The following is a 20,829-nucleotide window of genomic DNA, read 5'->3' as shown; positions in this document are numbered from 1 at the left end:
CGCATAGAGAGGCGTCTATTTATAAAAGAATCTAGCCTAGAGAAGAGAGAAAAGTAGGCAAGAGCCTCTCCTTCCAATGCAGAAGAAGACAGGAGGGAGGTCTCAGAAGGAGTTAATCGGGACTCGCAACTCGAGGTGTCCACGCAAATCTTCCAACGCCGAGCCTTCCCATAGACAGGGCTGTCAAATCCAATGTTTTATACCCTCATGACTTTGGTAAGCCCGTCTTACTTGCCTGTTTCGTCAAATACTCCTTATGCTTAGGCTGCGCAAACGACATATTGCCTCGCAGCATCAACGACCTCTCAACTCCTTCCCGCAGCCCAGACTGCAGGACGTGCTCGCATGCGCTCATGCTAAATCCGAATCTGGAAGGCGCGGTCTGCCCAAAGCTGAATGACGAAGTAGTCGGGTGAGCGTAGCCTGAGTGGATTGTGTACAGCTCCAGCTTCAGCATCACCGACTGAAGGTGCGACGCGCTCCCGCGGTATGCCTTGACGGGGTCATTTGCTGTGAGGTCCAGATTCTGCGTAGCGAAGGATTTGATGAGAGAACCCAAGAGCAAGCTGTCGCATCTCTTCCCGCCGGATGGATCTCCTGGCGATGACATGCATCGGTCGCCACCTTTCAGAGCGCCGTAGAGGTTGAGATACGGGTCCAACATGGCGATCAGCAGAGTCTTTCGTATTGATGCGGCGTCGTCTGCGCATAAAATCAGCTTCTGGCTCTTTTATCAGGTGTGACATAATTACCAAGCAGTCCATCCGGTATTAAGCAGTCCAAATTCTTGAGCTTGTATGTGTAACTCTCCCTGTTCTCCCCCGCAAACCCAAACACCAAGTCCTCCTCATGATCCAAATGGCATTCAGTCGCGATCTTCATCGCCATGGCGTTGAACGTCTGGTAATCTCCCAACTCGTATGCCACTCCAAGCAATAACGGGTTTTGCATGCTCGTCTTTACACCCTCCATCCAGCCTTTTGCCCATGGTCGCGTGATATTAGTCGCGTCGTATTTCTCCGTAACAACAAGAAACGTGTACAGCTCTGTGAGCTCGATCTTTTCGGGCACCTTCTCGAAAGCACCGTGAACGATGTTCAGCATCATCTCCATGGGCTGTTGCCGGTCCTCGGGCAAGTCCACTGTCCATCCGTGGTCAACATCCGAGTGCCCTGATTCAGCGAAGCCGCCGTAGAGCATCTTTCTGAACACCGTGGACGCGCGGGCGAGCGCTTTTGAGCACACAAAGTAAGTCTTTGTTTTCTCTTCAACGCCTGCGCCAACGTGTAAATAGAGGTCGCCATTTGGGTCGAAGCTGACAAGTTCTCCTGAAATTGGTGATGGCGGGTCATGGTTGGTGCACCCATCTTCGTCCATGATCGCCATGCTTGGTTCTCGGCAAAAACTTCATTCGGCAGTTCAGAGTCGTTTTGTTGATTAGTGAAATGACAGGAACCAATAAGCCCGAACTCGTTCCTCTGAAGACAGATACTCGGAACGGTCAGGTGAAAGTTTGGGACAACACCAGGTCTGGCCTGGTTCCGCTTCCGAGGTGGTCAGATTGTGGCCCGTGCACGTCGCAGGAAGCTGTGTAACCGGGGAGATTTTCCCTCGCGAATTTGAAACTGGCGAGGTGGATGACCTGATCCAACGTGTACTATGTGTTGAAGTGTGCGTATGCTTCTTTGAGCAGTGAGGCAGCTATCGCGAAGGTGATGTGTGGAAATGGAATCGCATCGACGTCCAACATCAGCTGAACTAGACAGGAAAGGGCTGAGATTCAGCTCAAGATATAAAAAGGTTCAGCATCATCCCGGCCCCCGAGGCCCCCGCGTTCGCGCGCCGGGCCCCGCTTAAAATCCCATTGGCCTCTCGTATTCCGGGGTTTCCCAGCCCCCGAGTCGGCATCCCACAGCTCCGCGGGCCGGGACGCGTCCTGCGCGCGTGGCTTGCCGACCCGATGCGCCTTGGGAGCCGCTGGGCTGAGCGACTTTTAGACAGTATGCCTCACATCAGTCATTCGAATTTTTTTTTTTCTTTTCTCTCGAGTTGGGGCCGCAGCTTCAAATGGATTCCGCCATGACTCGGAAAGTGGGAAATGGCCCAGTTGTGTGCTTGGCAAAGTCATGATATGTTCACAAAGCAGCTGCGACCCTAGATTTCGGACATGGGGTTAATTGATGTAAAGTGAACTTATTTTGCGGGAATCTTTTTACCACAGCAAGACAGGTCACAGTGTTGGTCGGACATCATCGCGGTCATTTCAAATTACAATCTGGGAAACGTATCGACCCCGCTGTTCATTCAGTATGAACAGTCTCGTTGCCCATTGTGCCTGCAGTAGTAATTAAGCCGATATAATGCGACATGCTATCAAACAGGACCCAAAACTGTGGTTTGAGCCACGGGAACCTGACCTCAAACGTGCAAACTTATGCCGTCTATGGTTCATCAAGTTTAGGCCCGACTGAGAAAGCGCAATTCGATGTTCAGAGGCAAGCAAGGCGAGGAAGAATTGTGATGTCGAGCTAAGTTGTCTGGGACAGAAAGGTCAACTATTTATTGCGAGCCTGGTCTTATAGGTACTCTCTGGCGCAAATTGGATGGGGCTAGATGGCTCTAGTACCCCCGATTGATGTCAAGTAGCTTCGTGTCAAGTATACCTTTCATGTATCATCCTGTAACAAAAATGATGAATAGTCAGGATAATAGACCAACATCACGTTCAATTATTGTCATTAACTCCAGCGAAAATACCTTTCCTCGTGGCACCTATCGTTCAAGTGTTGTGTCAAGCGAGTATTTCTTGTCCCTTTTGTCAGCAAAGTCGATTGGTCGTTTGGTAACGCATGTGATAGCACCAACACTTACATGTGATTATCAAAAGTCTCGTCGAGCTTCACCGCCATTTCAATCAAATAGCTATATTTTCATGCCCTCGACTTAGCAATGTGATCTTTGTAAACGAATAGGACGTTTGCAGCTTTCTCTTTGCTATGGAACCATGTAGCTAATGGATGGCCAACCTCGGCTCCAAATCCAGTAGGCGAACATGAATGTGACGTTACCGGGGTCCCGTCATCCATCATCGTCCATGACTAGCGACTGAATAATACACCAGACGAAAGTTGATCGATCAGAAAATTCTATTTTCGGTGTCAGAGCTTGATATCAAAATGCAACTTTGCGCCGTCAAACTCACCAGATCTTGTTATTCCAGCGTTGTAGCCCATGTTTCGTTCGGTGCAACATACATCCAATCGCTAGAATCGCCTGTCAAAAGGACCATTGGAAGTTCACAGATCAGCAGACCGAATTTGTTGTCAACGCAGTCACATCTTACACGACGGTTAACTTATGTCAGGCGACAACTAAGCAGTCCAGGTTACTGCTCTGCATAACAAGACAATTATGTATGTGAATATGTCCACAATGCTGCCAATTTACTTTCCCAACAAATGGGAAACAGGCTGGCTGGGACTTGCACACTCTTCTAGTACCAAATGTTAATCAGCCCAGTAAAAATTACAAGCCATCTATCCACCACACCTCTAACGAGACCCGGAAATGCTGGCGTAAGAACAGAATCAAACATTCGTCCTTATTCCTCTGTGTATTGTTAGAAATAGTAGCCAAGAAATGCCAACCATGACCTCGTAATGTAATGAGTTTTGTCGAGTCGATCGTCTCTGCGATTGTTTCTTTTGACATGAACCAAGTCCATGACCAAGTCCATATCGCGCAGCTTGCTAACCTTGGCAAGAAAGATGAAAAACTGGCTTTGCTGGTACCAGAACAACCTTGACACAATTAGTTTATATATTCCCTGTAGTATCTCAGGCGGCCGCATCTTCCTCCTTATTTAGACCACTTATCTAGACGTATAAAAATGGGCAACCTAAAACCTTTTCACCTCCTTCAAGCCAGAAGCAATCAAGTTGGCTGAGCTGTGGCAGTAATGCTTGACCTACATTGTTGATGAGCAATCGCCGTTCCCAGTCTCAAACATGCATCCAGAGATGTCAATGTTGAAGGATGTGTGACGGAGTACAGCCCAATATCCGATCTTTTCGAGAATTCATGAATACGCATGAACAGTACACAGATGAGGATACTGCCAGTGAAGGACACAAGATGAGTCATGGTCAGAGGGCGGGTATTCCGAACACAATGAAACTGGTAGCTTTGCATTTTAAATGTTAACCAGTACTCGAATGTTTCACACCGCGGTCGCGTCCGTCTTCGTCGTCAGCTCTCATCCATGAGGTATGCGCCACCCAAACTCCCAGAGAGACGGACCGCAAGGCCTAGGTATGAGTTCCCTTGAGAGCTTCAGGTAGCCAATCTATGTCTCTGTGTCCTACCTAGTAGGTTTGTCTGATCTGAAAGAGACTTCTGGAATGGCATTCATTTTTTAGAAGGGAAGAAAGATATCGAAAGCCCTCTTATATTGCAAGGAAGATATCCGTAAACATCGGAGTCGTACCTCACAAGCCTGCGCCTGCGATACCTCGTCGACTGTAACATCAAGGGCCCCTGAAGGACATGTTGTCCACTTCAGAATGGGGAGCAAAGCCTCATATAAGTCCCTGTTCTGTCACTATGACTGAGATGGAGGCAAGGCCAAATCAAATGGAAGTATCCCTTCGGGTGGACTATTTCCATGCATCTGAACAAACCAGCTGGCGGACATATTGTCCTTGCCTTGGAATTTTTAAGTCTGAATCGTCAACCCATCTGATATCAATGGATCCGGAACCCCGGAATACCCCGCCAATAACAGATACTAACAGAAGATTCAGTCATCCATTCCAAGTAAACAGCAAGACCCCAGACCTCACATACTAAAAACGTGCACTGCGTAGTCCATCACAAACCTAGGGAAGTGCAACCCATAATCACATTGCACCAGGCTACCAGCGGCCTTTATTGCCGTATGATCTTCAAGTCAGTGGTTCTGGTCACTTTTAAATCAATCTCTCTTCGGAAATTGTAGCTGTAATAATGCTTCCGGGAGTCATGGATCTTGCTGTTATCATTGGAGACCGTCGCCCAGCGTCACCGTTTGCTGGCTCACCCATGATACACCAAAGAAGAGGAGACACAGAAACGAAGATCTTCCGTCAAGCTTATGCCAGCCACCATGCCCACTAACCACAAAGTTGCGAATTCGAGGCCTGGACTCAGACGCAGCTAGTACCATATCAGGCTCCAAAAGTTTAAAGCCTACGCAGTCTTACTCCTTGAATTGCTGCAGAAGAAACATGTTCTCAGTCCACAGACCCGTAATAAATACTTCAGATCTAGTCTGCCCATGATTAATATATCTTTGCAGTACCTCAAATCTTTCACTGAGGCTAGGCCCGCCCGTAATCTCCTAGTATTTAAACCGTGTCAATTTGATGAATTGAGCTTTCCGGATCCAAGGATCGACGCTAACCTTTCCTCTATTCGAATTACCATCTCCGCAGGACGGGGACGAAGTCTTCCAATGAGCTCTGGTCAATTAAGACCTCGTCGATCGATACTCCCAGTCCCAAGCACGCATAAATTCCCCTTCAAGTCACACAAATACTCGAGGGAAAACACCTAGCGAACATTTGAGACCCTAGAAGAGATCCTTTTACTGATATGATGTGGTTGAGGGGCAACGGCCCCTTGTCTCTTTCAGCAATACCACATTTTACATCACGTCGTCCAAATTGGCTTGCCCTCATCAGCTGAATTCGGAAAACAACGTCCTTTTATATTCCTTGGAAGGGCTATACTTAAAGGCCGAATAAGTCTACTTATATGAGTCGAGCTCTTAATCTCTAACCCTTTTGACTGCTCCCAACCCCCTAATATATCAAGACGGAGGAAGGACAGCAGAGAAACACCAACATTCAACCGACTCTGCATCCACCCACAATCAGCGTTGCACACTTCAGCCCTAGAGTACAGGGCTCAGAGTCAATGCCGACATGATAGGATATCAAAAAGGCCCCCACACATTCGCACACCATCCAACATTCTCCCTGATTTGCGGGTAGTCCCTCTCGAATGTAGCGACTGCAATATATGTATCGCATTTCGGCCCCCCCCTCCATTTCTTCTTCCACCCTCTAACAATGAATATTTGCAGTGCCCCCAACCTCCAGCTGAAACTACCATAACCCAAACGCTTTCCAGTATTTAAACCCATCAAAGCAATGGGATTTCCTGGCCAGGGCCAAATGCTGGGATGCCGGCGGCGGTCAACCCATGGTTTAGGACTTACTTCTAAAGACCTACGAAAGTGTCAATCTTGGACACCTTGACTGCTGGTGTCCGCTCCCGCCATCTCAAGAGACGTGGCAGCCTTGAAGTCATCCTTATTCTCTGCGAGTGTGACGAAATACTTCAGAAGAAACAGAGACGAGAATCTGGAATGTGACCAAGTCACCTGAAACCACCCCCGCCGCGAGGATGGATTGTTACCTAGGTGATAGTAACAATGTCGCCCGTGTCTCCCACACAGCATGCGAGTGAAAGATGAAATCAATCTGGTTCCAACCTAGAAAAGCATCATCCGACGACTCAGTTTCATACCCACCACTGCTTCGAGGTCTGGTGCAGGTGGGATCTCACCCATCGCAACTATCTACATTTCATTTAGATGGCGCTTACACTTACAAGGCTCTCGATCATAGCTCCTTCAACCCTTCGCCGAAGCCATCGTAGCCTAGAGCATCCTACTATTGAGCTCACATCTACTCCCATAATAAATAGTTCCTGCGAACGGCAATGAGATTGATATTGGCGGTCTGTATCAAGCTTCATACCAGCGGACCAAGGTCTCTCACCAACGTTGGGTGGCTAGACATGGAGCCAATTCGAAATGGCAATACCAGAGGAGGCGTATATTCTCGTTTGACTCAGGCTAATGCTCGAACAAAGACACCAGCAGACGTTTTTGGAGCTTCAGAGAGACACTTTTGCAGACATAATTTGAGTTCATGGGGCAACATAGGCTTCGTCCAGGGGTGTTGAATTGAAGTCCACAATCTCGATATATGGGATCGAGCCATTGGCTTGTTCTCATCACCTCCATGCAACCCAAACATCCCTTTATACTCCCTTGAGAGCCCACAATCATGCATCTAAATCAGAAACTCCTCCATGTCCTCAACCTCCAACCTTCTTGACCCCCGTCAACCTCCCAACCCGCCCCTTCACAAACCCCCATCCAAACATTCCCCCAACCAGACCAATCCACCACCCAACCAACACCATATCACACATCTGCAACCCAATAAAATACTTATTCGAATACCGCGCCACAAACCCCGTCCCCCAAGCCCACCCCGCAATCAGCACCGCCAGCCACGGACTTATCCCAACCCACCTCCAACCCGTTCCCCGAACCCATGCCCACCCGAGCGCCCTCGTCATCGCCAGCCTCAACAACGGGTAGACCCCATAAACAGCGTACACGACTAACTCGGCGTGGAAGAAGAGGATTCGAAAGCGGTGCTCGTTGCCCCAGAAGCCCTCCACGAAAGCCCTCCCCAACGCGCCGTATCCCCCTTTCTGGACGACTGCCATCAACGACGGGCCCTCGGGACAGAAAACCCTCCATAAAGCTTCGTGATATACCTCCCCGCCATTAACCATCCTCCAATACGCAATCCCCACAGCAACGAGATGCGCAACCCTAGCGTGGATATACTCCGCGGCTCCAAGCATCCACACAACCATCACACCAGCCGCAACGACCGCACCCTTCGCCTCTCTCCTCACCACCTCTCTATCGCCCCTCCTTCTCTCATCAAACCTCACCAGCACCTCCCCCGCCATCATCCCAACCAAATCTCCCAAAACCTTCCCCCCATCCCCCCATCCCTTCTCAAACTCTTCCCTCAAAAAGATATCCGGACTCCCAACCGCCATCTTCACCCCCGCCACAACCCCCCCAAACCCACCCACCACACTCCCCTTGACCACCATCCTCCGAACATGATTCACCAGCACCGCAAACACCACAAGCTCAACCCTCCCCTCCGCAAAAAACCCCTCCAGCGCCGTACACTTCCGTCCCCACTCCACCCTCGGCACACCACAAGCATACACCCCCCTCCAAAGCGCTTGGCCCACAGCCCGCGGGAGTATCATCCGCGTCACAATGCGAAACTGGGCGAGCGGCGTCGTCGCCGCGAGGGGGATCTGCGCCAACACGCTCGGACACGCCGTCTCGACCGCCTTCACATCATCTGCTTCTGCCCGAGTCCGGGGCTCCTTCTCATCCATCGGAACCGAAGCACTCAGAAAAGTCTTGGTCGTTGATATCGTTGTTGGCCGGAAAGTTCGTCGGGACAAACCTGCTCCCAAACAACGCCGCCGGAACTAATCGGCCTTCAGCAAGAAGAGGATGAAAAATCTTGATGATAGTGACTGATGGAAAGATCAACGATAGTGGGAAGTTGAACAGATAAAATCCACGACATGAGCAGCGCATATGCGCGTGGAAGAGATGACATTGTGAAGTCAGCTCATGCAGGGGGAAGGTTGAGGTTAGTAGTGTCCCCACATTTCCGTCGTTGGCGCCGGGGCGGGATAAAGTTCGGCTACGGCCGACTGCCCAGGGCCGGCGGGGATTCCCCAAGGTCTACACCCTCACGGAAGACATGCGCGAAAAGAAACTTGCAAATGGTTCATTGTTTAAGACTCAAAAACACAATTTTTTTCTTCAAAGGATACTGTGATCCATTTGTTGCTGTCCTCGCGGTGCTGTCACTACACCCAACCATTAACGCCGTCTTGTTGGGCGTCACGCACCCGTGGTGACGCCCCTAAGCCTAAACCCCATCTATTCATGCCTCATTAAGACCACCCGCATCATAATCAACCTCCTCGGAATCATAGTAATACGCTTTTCCAGGCCTAACCAGTTGGGTATCTGTGTCCCACGATGCCATAAACCAAAAAAGGAAGCTCCTCGGGAGCTGTTAAAATACAGTGGGCTATCAAGCCCTGAAAGGCCTAACCAAGCCCTGTCATCCACTACGGAAGCGGCATTGTTCTATCCTCAACGACACTGGAAAACAGCTCCGCAAACGACCGGCCTCTTCAGCCAGCACGGTTCCTAAGACTGCTAGTCCTACTGAAGCCCGGCAGCCACTTTCGCTTGTTCAATGGCGCCCCTCCACTGGCATTGTTGCTCGTAGGGGTCGTCTCGCCAGAAGCTGATCCCTTAGACACAGGCGTGAGAGTCGTGTGGTGAGCAGCAGGTGTCGTTGGAGTCATGGGAGGTCGATCGTGAATCGGCGCGCCCTCGTCAACGCTCACCGCGCGGCCTTGCCTGGGGTTACGCATAATCGGAGGTGGAGTCGCGCTGGTTCTTTCGCCGTCCGCCAAATTGCCGCGCTGTACCCACGACGGAACACCCATCGGGGCTGCCGATGCTGATTGAGGAACCTCGTCAACCTCGACCGTCGGAAGCGCCGATCCTCCACCAATTGAACGACGGAAGAAGTTCAGCCTATGCCCCCGCGGTGTTGACCCAGATGCAGGTGGATAATGGTTGTCTTTCGACCGCGAGGCAGCCTTCGACTCTGATTGTTGGGGGGTGTGAGCCCCGGACTGGGATACTTGGAGCGTCTGCGCATCAACACTGCTGTTACGTCGCGATCCGCTACGAGAGGGCGACTTCCGAAGCTTGCCATGGACGGGCGAATTCCTCGAAGTAGGCCCAGTCTTCGCGCCCAGACTGGACCGCCTGTTAGGAGCGGGCGGAGGATGGACGGCATCTGGGAACAAGGCTTCTTGAGCGGACATGAGGTCCTCGACTGGGTTAGTAGGCTGCTGCGCGAGGCCGGGAACACTATACGTTCCCCCAGACGACCCGAACATGGTGTGCGGCGCCCATCCTCCTCCGGAGGGAGGAAAGTTGAAGAGATCGGGAGAATCGCTCCGGTCGTATCCCTTGGGTTCCTTGCCCTGCTGCAGCCAAATGTCGAGACTCGAGTCTAGTGAATGGACGGATTCGCTGTCGGATTCCCAGTCAGGTCCCCTGCGAGAGACGGTGCTCTCACCTGCAGATCTGGGGCGGGAGATCAACGGCGGGCGGGTATCAAAGGCGCTGCTGAGAGCGGCACTGACAGGTCCATTCCCAAATGCGGACACCAGCGGTGACTCGAAGACCGGGGCGCCTCCCATGTGGTCGGCATCGTCGCCCCTAGACGTGCCATCCGAAACAGAAGGGTAGCTGCTCTGCCCCGAGACGTTGCGTTGACGCGATAACGTGTCGTTGGAATTCTTAAAGCGGCGCAGTGTCGACGTTGAGATTGTATCAGGTGTCGGCGGGAGGGTATGCTCGCTAGACCTGGCCATGGGATCGTCCGTCACGACTCTACGCATAGTCTCACGCTTCGCGTCCTTAACATACTTGTGCGTTTGGCCTCGGTTGGCAAACGAGAAATGCTCCTGGGTGGGAGACTTGTCCAAGCATGATGGATCGAGTCTCGCCCACTTTTGAAGAGGCGATGAGTGGCCGATTATGTCGTGGATGGACTGGAACTGGCCGGGACCCGGTACCCGGCTGAGAGAGCTAGACCGACTGGATCTGTCTGGCCTCACCGGCGCCATGGCTACGGGTCTGTGGAGTTGAGTAAGGTCACCACCAAGAGAAAGCTTGCGTGGCTCAGAGTGGAGTGAGGTACCATCCATCGTGGGTGGCTCCTCCGGGTCCGCCACGATGGTCTCGTCCTGGTCCTCCCGCTCTCCGTAGACGCTTGTAAAGGAGCTTTCGCTGAGAACGCTGAGGCTCGGGCTCGTCAGGCTGTTCATCCGACGACCATCGTTATCCTCCACGCCCTCTGTCGTGATGCGAGGTAAGCTGAGTATGCTGCCGCGGGAACTAAGATAGACCTTGCGCAAGTTCTCCGTATTTTCAGTGCGATCCGACATGAAGCTGGGCATACGGTTAAGAGCCTTGGCGTCCTCCTCAAGCTGGGCCAAGTCTGCAATCTTCGGCTTGGGTGTAGGCCCATTGAGTCTCGACTCGATATCGTTCAGCGGAGGATAACCAGCAGCATCGACCTGTCGCACCATCTCGCGCTCTTGCAACAGTGTTTCGACCTGTGCCTCGAGAGCCACAATCATTTGAACGGCCTCTTGGACGGCCTTGTCTCTTTTCTCCAGCTCATCGAGTAACTTGTCGTTCACGTCATCAACCTGCGCCTTTTCTACTTCCAGGGCTTCGATTCGATCTTCTAGAACGCTTTGCCTCTCTCGTCGGTGGAAGAGCTCGAGCTTTAAGTCAAAGTTTTGTTTGTGCAGCGTAGAAACAGTCTGTGTAAATTGGTGTTAGTCAAGTCATGTGGCAGAGCGAGGCCAACTCACAGCCTCCATTTCTTTTAAGCCGAATCCCTTTTTCTTTGCCGAGTCAGGGTTTCCTCCGCTTGACCTCGGTCGATCGACAGAGCTTCCCTTCGCAGGCGAACTATGATTTCTAGCGGGGAGCTCCATGGAAGCGCTCATCTCTGGGGTTGACTCTAAAGCAGATAACCGTTCTGTCTCCTCCCTCCTCTTTTGGAGCTTCTCCTGCAAGTAGCTGGAAGCCGCGCTTTGCCTGCCAGACTCTGAACCTCGATCTCTCGATAGCACCGAAGATGGCCGTGAACTGGTGGATGGGGCGCAGGATGCGTGGTGGAATCTGTGGGAAGGATGGCCACTCGACGGTCGTGGCGAAGATGCGAGGTGTGAAGTCGAGCTATGAGCACTTAAGGGGGTGCGTCGGGTTGCGCCGGTACTTGTACTCGACCTGGAAGCCGCACGGGGGTAGGTGGGAGAGGGATGCGACCTCTCGCGTTCGCGCGATTGTGTTTGGATCTCCATTTTGTCGGCGAAAAAGCAATGAGAAGTTCAGCTCCGCGATCCGATTGTCCACAGATACGTTGAAGCACGGTTTCTTCTGGGATGCGCAATACGGGACGATTCTTGGACGAAGGATCAAACCGGCATTCGGATTGAGGTGTTGGACGCCCAAATTGGGCGATAGTCAATGGCGATAATTAGGTTGATGCCTGCTTGGAGGTGCAGAAGCGCGGATGGCAGCTGCGTGTGCTAGCCTAGCTCGAGCCGGCGAGGGTGGCCAGAGACTCAGATAGGAGACGAATCCTTGAATTAAGGCGCCGACGAGGGTCGAACGGCAGACGCCGACTCGTGGTGGTGGATGCGCTTTGAAGGTATATCTGCGGCTGTTATTGCGAAACAACAGGCCAGGACCTGGTATTCTGCAGTGGTGGACTAACTACGCGACTGGTGATCGCGGCAAGTGGTGGGCGTGCCGCAGCAGGTGCGAAGCTAAATTTCTGCGCGCGGTTTGAAAGCACCGAGGAGACGTTTAAACACGAGGGTTGCGTTGCGTCGGATGGCTCGCCATGGGCCGATGGAAACGTGAGAGCAAGGCAGTCGGTTGAACTTTGGGGTCGGGCGGTTTTCAAGACGTTGGATCGGCAGTTGGAGTCAGCGTTGGGCAGCGGTGGATGATGTATCCCGCCACGGGTTTTCGGTGGTGGCAGCACAGGAATGTCTCAATTGACGACGGGTGTGATGGTGGGATGTCTCGGATGGCGGAGAAACGGCTGGGGACTGCGCGAACTGGCAAATGAGGCTGGAAAAGTAGAAAGCCAAATGCTGGGTATCTGGAAGTGCAAATGTAGGATACGCGATTGTTAGCAAGTGCCGGTCCGGGTGTCGCGTGCTTGGTATTGTCGTTGGAGTCGCGCTCGGTGGCGGTCAAGACGGACAATATTGATGTTGATGTTGCGGTGACAGTCGTCGGCGGCGTCGTCTAAGAAACGACAAGCTTGACAGGGCCTTCTCGTGGTCGACTCCGTTGAAAGCTGGGCCTCGCTTCGACGGGACCCTTGGACCCTGGGAAATCGGACGGCGAGTGGTCGATGGTGGCCAGGGCTGTCGCGGGGTTCGTCCAATTGAGGCCAGGCGATGGGATAAGATGGGAGGGATTCGTCAGAGGAGCGCAGCGACAGTCAGCGGCGCAAACGCGATGGTGAATCTGACGAGAGCGACTGGCGAGAGAAAAGAAGCAGGATGACGAGAATGACGGAGGAGCAAGAAACACATTTCTCAGGGTCGCGAGTCGGAAGGAGACGACGGGAGTCAAGCAAGGACGAGAGGGCAAGCGACGTCTCATGCAGCGAGACAGAAGTGACGAGGGTTCGGCAAGGCGCAGGCAAGGAGCAGGGGTCGCGGGGGTGAAAGCTCCTCTTCTTACTCCTGACCCATGCCTGTGAAGCCTGGCGGGAGGCGAGCAGCAAGAAAGGGCGGCCAATCGAAGGATCGTCGCAAGAGTGTGATGGGGTCCGGTTGAGCTGCGAATGCGATGGGAAGCGGACGACAGGCCGGCCGGGGAGGGAGACTGTCACTGCAGGTGGGAACTGTGATGTGTGATGCGAAGCTGGCAGGGATTGCAGTGGGGGGATGTCGGGAGAATTTAGAAAGCCCACTTGATGTTGGTGATGTTGGTTGGTTGGAGGAAGGCAGCTGGCAGAGCCGGCAAAATGTGCAATGGAAAGAACGTTGTAGATGTGTGACGAATGCAAAGGAAGGTCCAGGTTTGAGGTCGCGACTGCAAGGCAGGTCCAGGCAGGCCGAGGCAAGAAAAGAGTAGCCAAAGGAAGGAAAGAGCAGAGCAGCAGCAGCACCTGCGCTAAGAAGCTAAGCCAGAGCTATCAGAAAAGCAGGAGCACTTCGTTGTTGTTGCTTCTTTTCGTCCGGCGACGCGTCTCTTCCTTCGTCCCTTCCCTTGTTGCTTTCCTTCCCTTTCCTTTGCTACCAGAGCTCCAAAAGCCATTACAAGCCAGGCCAACTCAATCGAAGGAACCAACCAACGCGCCAGCCAAAGCACCCTCAAAAAGATCCCGCCAACCCGGTGCGCCTCACTCTGGGTCTGTGGTGCTTGGCCGCCCTCAAAGCGCCAGCCAGGCCTGAGGTCCAAGGTCAGCCAGGCACAGGCACAGAAACAGGAACAGGAATAGCAGTGGAGGGGAGATTGCCGGCGCGAGGTCGTCGCTGTTAGTGCCCCTGGCTGACACCCGTCAGTCGCTAGTCGTCCTCTAGCGGGTGGCTCTGGGAGAGAACAGCTCACTAATGGCCTGTTGAGATGCAGCGTCCAACCTAGGGAATTCATCATTTTCCATCATTACTACGCAGTGGCTGGTGCTGGCGATCCCTTTCTTCGCGATGCAATAGACTCAGTCGGTGTTGAAGGTTCAAGGTGCTGGAGCTTGGGCAGCTCGTTCGTCCCGTCTGCCCACAGACACTGGAGGGTCAGTCCCTCAGGGCAGGTGGCCCGCCTGTCAAGATCCTTGGTTCCTTCAGGTGGACGTCGCTATGACACTGGGCAACACTGTCAATCTTGCATTTCTTTGCGGCGCAGATGAAAATGGATGCTCCAAATCTGCAAATATCGACCGTGGAAGCTTAAACAGAGCTCGGGCATTTCTTTCCCATCGCTCTTTCCTCGTTCTCCAGCCAGGCGTTGCACTAACATTTAGTACACTCGACCAGCAGGAAGGCCCAAGCTTCCCCTCCCTTACCCGTAGCTTCCCCTCCTGCAGCTGCACAAAACATATCCATCAGGCAAGGCAGCTAGCTCACTTATGCAAGGGATTATGCAGTCATCAATCAACCCACTGCGGGCGCCATCCAATTGCTCCGAGCTGTCATCCCTGCTTTTGCTTCTTTTCTCCTGCATCTTCCTCGCGACACAAATCCAATGGCACATCGTTCCAGCGTGACGGGAGCAAGGTCTGCCCCGGTTTCCGGCTGCAACCCAACTCTGCCGCGCACCCTTTGAGGGCGCCGTCACACCCGCAAAAGGGGTCGAAGCTGAGGGAGGTCTTTTTCGACAGACCAAGCCGACATTCGGTGCCATCCAGAGGCGAGGCCTTGCTTTTCTCGCGGGAAGAGAGGCTGGCGTTGAAGACATGTCCCAGAAACGAACAAATTGTCGTACGAACTCGTCGCACACTACGCCCGTACGCGACGACATCCCTTCGCCCAACATCATCACAATCGACACCGAGTCGCAATCGCCTCCTCGTCCATCACCGTCATAGCGCACGAAATCTCCGTCTGCCACTACCCGGAGGAGGTGGTCGCATTGGTACCTGATATTGGCCACCATCGACTCCCAATCGAGACGGACGCGATATTAGCCCGCGGGCTACCGCTAGCACAACGGGATTTTCTGCACCATCGCGATTCGCCATTTCCCACGGCCAGGAGAGCCGCAGCCTTTTTGACTCGGCGCCGTCGCCGTCTTCCCCGTCGCTGCCGCCTAGCTGCTCATCCGAATCCCCTAACCTCGCGCCGCCGAGCCCTCGACTCCATCTCATCGCAGCCCAACGGACGCGTGGAACGATTCATCCTCCCAGTCGCAAAGCCACCCGTCGTGTCTCTGACTGCGTGTTCCAGGAATCACATCATGTCTCAATCCTGAACACCCACCGCTGAGAACATCTCGCTTCCAACTGACTTCAGCCCCAAGAGCAAACGCCAGCGGCCATCGTCCAGAAGCCGGAAGTCCCCGCCGCGGCCGTACCTTGAGGCCACCACCACAGCCCAGATAGCGTCCCCGGAATCTGGTTAACGTTCCCCTGGTGGAGTGGGCCTTTCCAACTCTGCCCAAGGTCCCCGGTTTTCCCTGTTTTCTTAGAAGCAAGTGCCGCCAAGCAGGACTCTTCTCTCGATGAGTCTGACCCGGGCATAGCATTGTCAATCGCCTACGTAGTAGAAGCCCCGTTGGATTGGGTTTCTACCCTATGCGACCTCCTGTTTCGTCATGACTCGGATGTCGTGTGACGGACAAACGCACACAGCCAGCCGGCGCTCCCGCTGCGTCGCCTACTGCGTAATCTGGCTGGCGCCGTGGGGGCGGCCCGCGATGTGACTGAAGCCAAGCCGCCCGCCTGTTACCTGCAGAGCCGGTTGAGGGCACTTATGCAGTGTCCAGTGAGATCCGGGGCGGTCTAGCCATAATTTCGAATTGTTGAGCAGTTTCTGCAGCTCGCAGCATCACAGTTGGTGGCGCCGATACGTCGTCACAAACACCGTCGACATCTTGATACGGAGGATGTCATTAAGAGGGGAACTGCGGCTTTGGCCGGACGGATGAGAGCTTCGGCGCGCAAGTCACTCAACCTGAAGCGCCGTCGGCGACCAACCTCTCAACATCCCTGCAACATGCAACTCTACCGGGATACGCGAACGCGACAACGTGTACCCCTTCAATTTACCTGCGTGGTGACAACGACTCAGACGTTTGTCACGGGGGCGCGTTTATAAGACAAACGGCGAAAACAGGCGGCAGACGTTTGCACTCGCAATGCCGGGCGTTGGTCCGGACAATGACGCCTGGGTGGGTGGCTCTCGGCGGAGCTCGCTCATGCAAGCACTTAACGTCCGTCAAGGATATCGTCACTGTTTGCCGTTACCCTCATCCATGGGCAAGGGACTCGGTCTTGAACGCATGGCCCGAGCTTTTCGGCAGTGCGAAGCTGGCTTCCTCATGCTCCATCGTTGTTCATCACAGTGGCATTGCCTGGGACAGGATGAAGAGCTAAATTGCTATTGACACATTTGATCATCTCGCCGAAACACCGGCATCTATACAAACGGCAAAACTACACGGCTAGCATACTCCCCGCCCAAATGCACCACATGTCGGCCTCGGTTCAGGGTATGATCAAGCCCAAAGTTGTTCACCGCGAAGCTCTTGCCACTGACAACGACCCTCACCCCTTCTCCCGCCTCGAACTCAACGCCGAGGGCCCAGATCCCAATGTCTAACCTCACCACCTCTCCGGGCGTAATCTTCTCCTCCTTCTCATGCGGATGGTACGGCCAGTGAGGGTGCATACTCTTGCTCTCGTCGATGGCCCGATGCGACGCCCTCAAGATGCCCACAGGCCCCTTGTAAAGCACAACCTCCGTCTCCTCCTCGGGCTTGAACTCCTCAAAGCTCTTGACCGGGATGCCCTTCCACGGGATGTTGAGGTTCTTCATCTGCGTCCCATCCTTGTCCAGCTTCTGGATCATGACATACACATCCATATCGTCGTGATCAGGACATGACATGAACAGCACCGCCTTGGGCAAGCCCATCACCCGCGTCGTCTCGGTAAACGTAAACGTAAACCCAACACTCTCTCCATCCGCCGACGCGTAGCCCACACTCTTAGACTCACTCGGCGCCTCCGTCAACAACTTCCCCTCCGCTCCGAAGAACATCTCCCTGTACTCCGTCCGCTTCGGCGGGAACTCCTCCTCCACAATGTCCTCAATCGCCTGCGGCACCTTATTCCCAAACCGCAACAGCGCCATCCTACACTTCGGCGTGCTTTTCCACCCGTTCTCCTCCCCCTTCAAGAAACAATCAAAAAACGCAAACAGCTCCTCCTTCGCCTTCTCATTCCCCCAGAGGTCGTACCACTCCTGCCACGGATGCCACCTCAACCACTTGTCCTCGCTCTCCACCTCCATCCACGCCCGGATCGCGCCCATCCCGTGCATCGTGTTCGTCCACGTCCCCGTGATATACGTCGGCACATTAATCCTCTTCATATCCGGCCTCTTATCGTTCCACCACGCGTTCGCAAGCGGTCGCTCCTTGTACATCTCCCGGAAACTCTCCAGCCCGCCACGGCCCTTGAGCATGTGCTGCACAATCAGCCGGTCGAACAAATCCCCCGCGTAGATCCCCCCGCGCGCGAACTGCTCGCGATACAAGTCCCCGCAGCCCTCCCACGGCGCAATGGCCGCAAGCGACGGCGGGCGCAGCGCGGCGATGAACCACTGCGCGATCGCGAGGTGCGAGTTGCCGGCTAGCCCGACCTTGCCGGAGCACCACGGCAGCGCGGCCACGGCCTCGATCGTGTCGTACCCGTCCTCGGCCTCCTGCGTGCCCATGATGGCCATCACGCCGCCGGAGTCGAAGGCGCCGCGCGAGTCGACGTTGACGATGGCGTACCCGCGCGGCACCCAGTCCGCGGGGTCGGGGGCCTCGAACTTTTCCAGCCCGGAGAGCGTGCCCGCGGGGATGCCGAGGGACCAGGGCGTCATGTAGGAGAGGGAGGCGAGGCCGTTGAAGGACTTGCCGAAGGGGGACCAGCAGATCAGCGCGGGGACTTTGGCATCGGTGCTGGAGGTGGGAGGGCGGAGGACGTCGGCGTAGAGGGTTGTGCCGTCGCGGACTGTGATGGCGACGTCGCGCTCGACGAGGATGGGCGAGGGAAGGGGCCGGGCGGATGGGTGTGGGTGTTTCCAGCCTGCGGGGAGGGTTTCGGTGCGCGGGTTGAGGCCGGTGTAGCCATCGCGGCCTGGGATCGGGGCCTCGAGAGGCTCGATGGGGACGGGGACCCCGCGGAAGGTTGTTGATGTCATTGGAGGGGTTGTACGTCTGCTTGTGAAGTGTCTGATGAGGAGGAATCAAGAGACGGAGGAGGTGCGTGTCAGGGGGGGAGTTGCGTGTGGTGAGGGATTGTACATTGCGTTTCTGGTGTCTCTTTATGAAAAGAACTTGTATCTGGAGGAAAGGACGATACCCCACGATATCACGAGCCGCGAATCTCATCCGGGACGAAGATCCGGAAGTCAATTGATGACTTACCATCGTCGAGCGGGATGCGATATCAGATCCGGGGCCGCGGGAGGGATGGGACCCACCAACTCCCGAGCCGACACTTGCACGCACCAAAACCGCTTCCGAGCCGACACTTCCCGTGCCGACAACGTAGCTGCTGTCCCTCTCCCCCACCACTTCCGTGCCGGACCGAGCAGGACGACACGCAGGGCCTGGCGGAAATGTCCCGAAGATGTGGTTCCTCGGGAGAGTTAGTGATGTAAGTTTCAATTGTGGCGTGGTTATCCAGTTGTTGCGTAAGAGTTGCTGAGGCTGATATTGCTCAACAGTCAACCGTCAGAGAGTGTCAAGTATAAACACATCTCACGAACCTCGTCCAAGCTTTCTGGCGTCTCTATCTGTCCAACGCATCAAATCAGTCAGAAGTTCAAAAGAGAGCAGGACTGAAGAGTTTCAATACCCTTTCACAAAGACAGCTGACCCCGCAACGCTACCGCAAGATGGTCATCGCAACAGACTACAACTCCCCTGGCGCAGCCGCAACCATTACAGTCCCGGCACCCAAGAAGCCAGAGACGACATCTTCTGCAACGCCCGTCGTCCCCAAGCCCGCCGGGCCCAACAAGCTCTTCGCCAAAGAAGGCGTCACGTACGGCGACTTCCGCGATGACCTCGTCCGCGACGGCTACGTCGTCGTCAAGGGCGCCATCCCCCGCGAGCGCGCAGACAAGTACGCCGACGACATGATGTCCTACCTCGAGAACTTGTAAGTCCTCCCCCCCTTCCCCTCACCCACTACCTTCCCCCCGCTAACCACCCCCAACAGCGTCGACGGCCTCGGCTTCGACCGCAACGACCCCTCCACCGTCAAAGAAGCCAACCTGCCCATCATCACCGAGAAGGGCATGTGCCTCGGCTACGGCATCGCGCACGAGTCCTTCACCTGGGCCGTCCGCCAGGAGCCCGGGCTCGTCTCCGCCTTCGAGCGCGTCTACGACACGCCCGACCTCATCGTCTCCTTCGACGCCGTCAACATGGCCTTCCCGCACCGCGCCGACGTGCAGCCCAACAAGCCCTGGCCGCACCAGGACCAGGACCCGCAGAAGCCGGGCTTCCGCTGCCTGCAGGGGCTGGTCAACCTGCTGCCTAACGGGCCGCGCGACGGCGGGCTGATTGTGTGCAAGGGCGCGCACCGCCTGTCGGAGCAGTTTCATGAGGCGTTCAAGGACGAGCCGGACAAGATCTGGGCGTGGACGAAGGAGTGGTACGGCTTTACCGACGCGGGGATGAAGTGGCTTGAGGAGAGGGGGTGCGTGTGGGAGAAGATTGATGCGGAGCCGGGGGATTTGTTGCTCTGGGACAGCCGCACGCCGCACTACAATTTGAGCCCTGAGGGGGAGCGACCGCGGTTCTGTGTGTACACGTGTTATATGCCGGCGGCGGACGCGAGCCAGGAGGACTTGGTGCGGAAGAAGGGCGCGTTTGAGAGCTTGCAGAGCACGACGCACTGGCCGAATGCGATGCACGTGGGCGGGATCCCGGTGAAGAGGGGCGGGGAGCCGTGTCCGTATAACACGGGCAAGCCGCGCGAGGTGCCGAGGTTGAGTGAGAGGGGGTTCAAGTTGACGGGGATTCCGTATATCCAGGGGGCGCCGATTGAAGCGAGGGACACGTTTGGAGCTTAGAGAATTGGGGGTTCTGGGTTGAGAGTGTGTTAGAATTATCTCATATCAGACTGTGAGTTTAAACTGAATTGAATAACGAATGTTCCAATTACATGTCAGGAGAAGCTGTAGTCTGGGCCAAGAACAAACGTTTGGAATCACGTATGATTCAGCAAAGCCCTGCAAAACAAACGATCAAACCCAAATACTTCTCGGCAGCCGAGCAGAGATCTTTGTACCTCGTCTCTAGGACGTTACTTGTTGCGATGCACTGCTTTGCGGCGTCCACCGGTTCTTTGGCTTTGCTCGCATTCTCTACGGCACGAATTTTCTGCCTCCCGCGCCTTCTCGGGGGCAGCCAGGAGGTAGGTGACAGGATCTTGGACGTTTGCTACCTCCCTTTTCATCAGCGCGCAGTGTTCCTTCAAGCCTTGGCCAATTTTAAAGCTGTTCCTGACTGCACGCGTGACATCGTTGGTGTGGAGCTGTCGGGGCTCAACATCATGTTTGCGACATTCGACGTCGTCCGCGTGTGTT

General features: G+C 54.6%; 4 protein-coding genes across 4 annotated transcripts; 1 reads left to right on the top strand and 3 right to left on the bottom strand.

Moving 5' to 3' along the window:
• Positions 1-205: 205 nt before the first annotated feature.
• CGCS363_v002494 (uncharacterized protein) lies at positions 206-1,386 on the bottom strand (the record flags this gene model as incomplete). Its single annotated transcript, XM_036634343.1, has 2 exons — positions 206-702; positions 753-1,386. 2 exons carry the CDS (start codon positions 1,384-1,386, stop codon positions 206-208), a joined length of 1,131 nt encoding a protein of 376 aa, XP_036499820.1.
• A 7,701-nt stretch (positions 1,387-9,087) lies between these two features.
• On the bottom strand, positions 9,088-11,370 carry CGCS363_v002493 (uncharacterized protein; the record flags this gene model as incomplete). The annotated part of the gene is made up of 2 exons (XM_036634342.1): positions 9,088-11,310; positions 11,362-11,370. The coding sequence occupies 2 exons, from the start codon at positions 11,368-11,370 to the stop codon at positions 9,088-9,090; spliced, it is 2,232 nt and encodes a 743-aa protein (XP_036499813.1).
• A 5,283-nt stretch (positions 11,371-16,653) lies between these two features.
• On the bottom strand, positions 16,654-18,429 carry cocE-4 (Cocaine esterase; the record flags this gene model as incomplete). The annotated part of the gene is made up of 1 exon (XM_036634341.1): positions 16,654-18,429. The coding sequence occupies one exon, from the start codon at positions 18,427-18,429 to the stop codon at positions 16,654-16,656; it is 1,776 nt and encodes a 591-aa protein (XP_036499814.1).
• Positions 18,430-19,128: 699 nt separating this feature from the next.
• Positions 19,129-20,313, top strand: CGCS363_v002491 (uncharacterized protein; the record flags this gene model as incomplete). The annotated part of the gene is made up of 2 exons (XM_036634340.1): positions 19,129-19,394; positions 19,455-20,313. The coding sequence occupies 2 exons, from the start codon at positions 19,129-19,131 to the stop codon at positions 20,311-20,313; spliced, it is 1,125 nt and encodes a 374-aa protein (XP_036499815.1).
• Positions 20,314-20,829: the final 516 nt, after the last annotated feature.

Source organism: Colletotrichum siamense (assembly GCF_013390195.1).
Source record: "Colletotrichum siamense strain Cg363 chromosome Unknown KSG_Cg363_contig02, whole genome shotgun sequence".
NCBI classification, from domain to species: Eukaryota; Fungi; Ascomycota; class Sordariomycetes; order Glomerellales; family Glomerellaceae; genus Colletotrichum; species Colletotrichum siamense.
The sequence above is the reverse complement of the archived record's forward strand: the minus strand, read 5'-3'. Positions and strand labels throughout refer to the sequence as shown.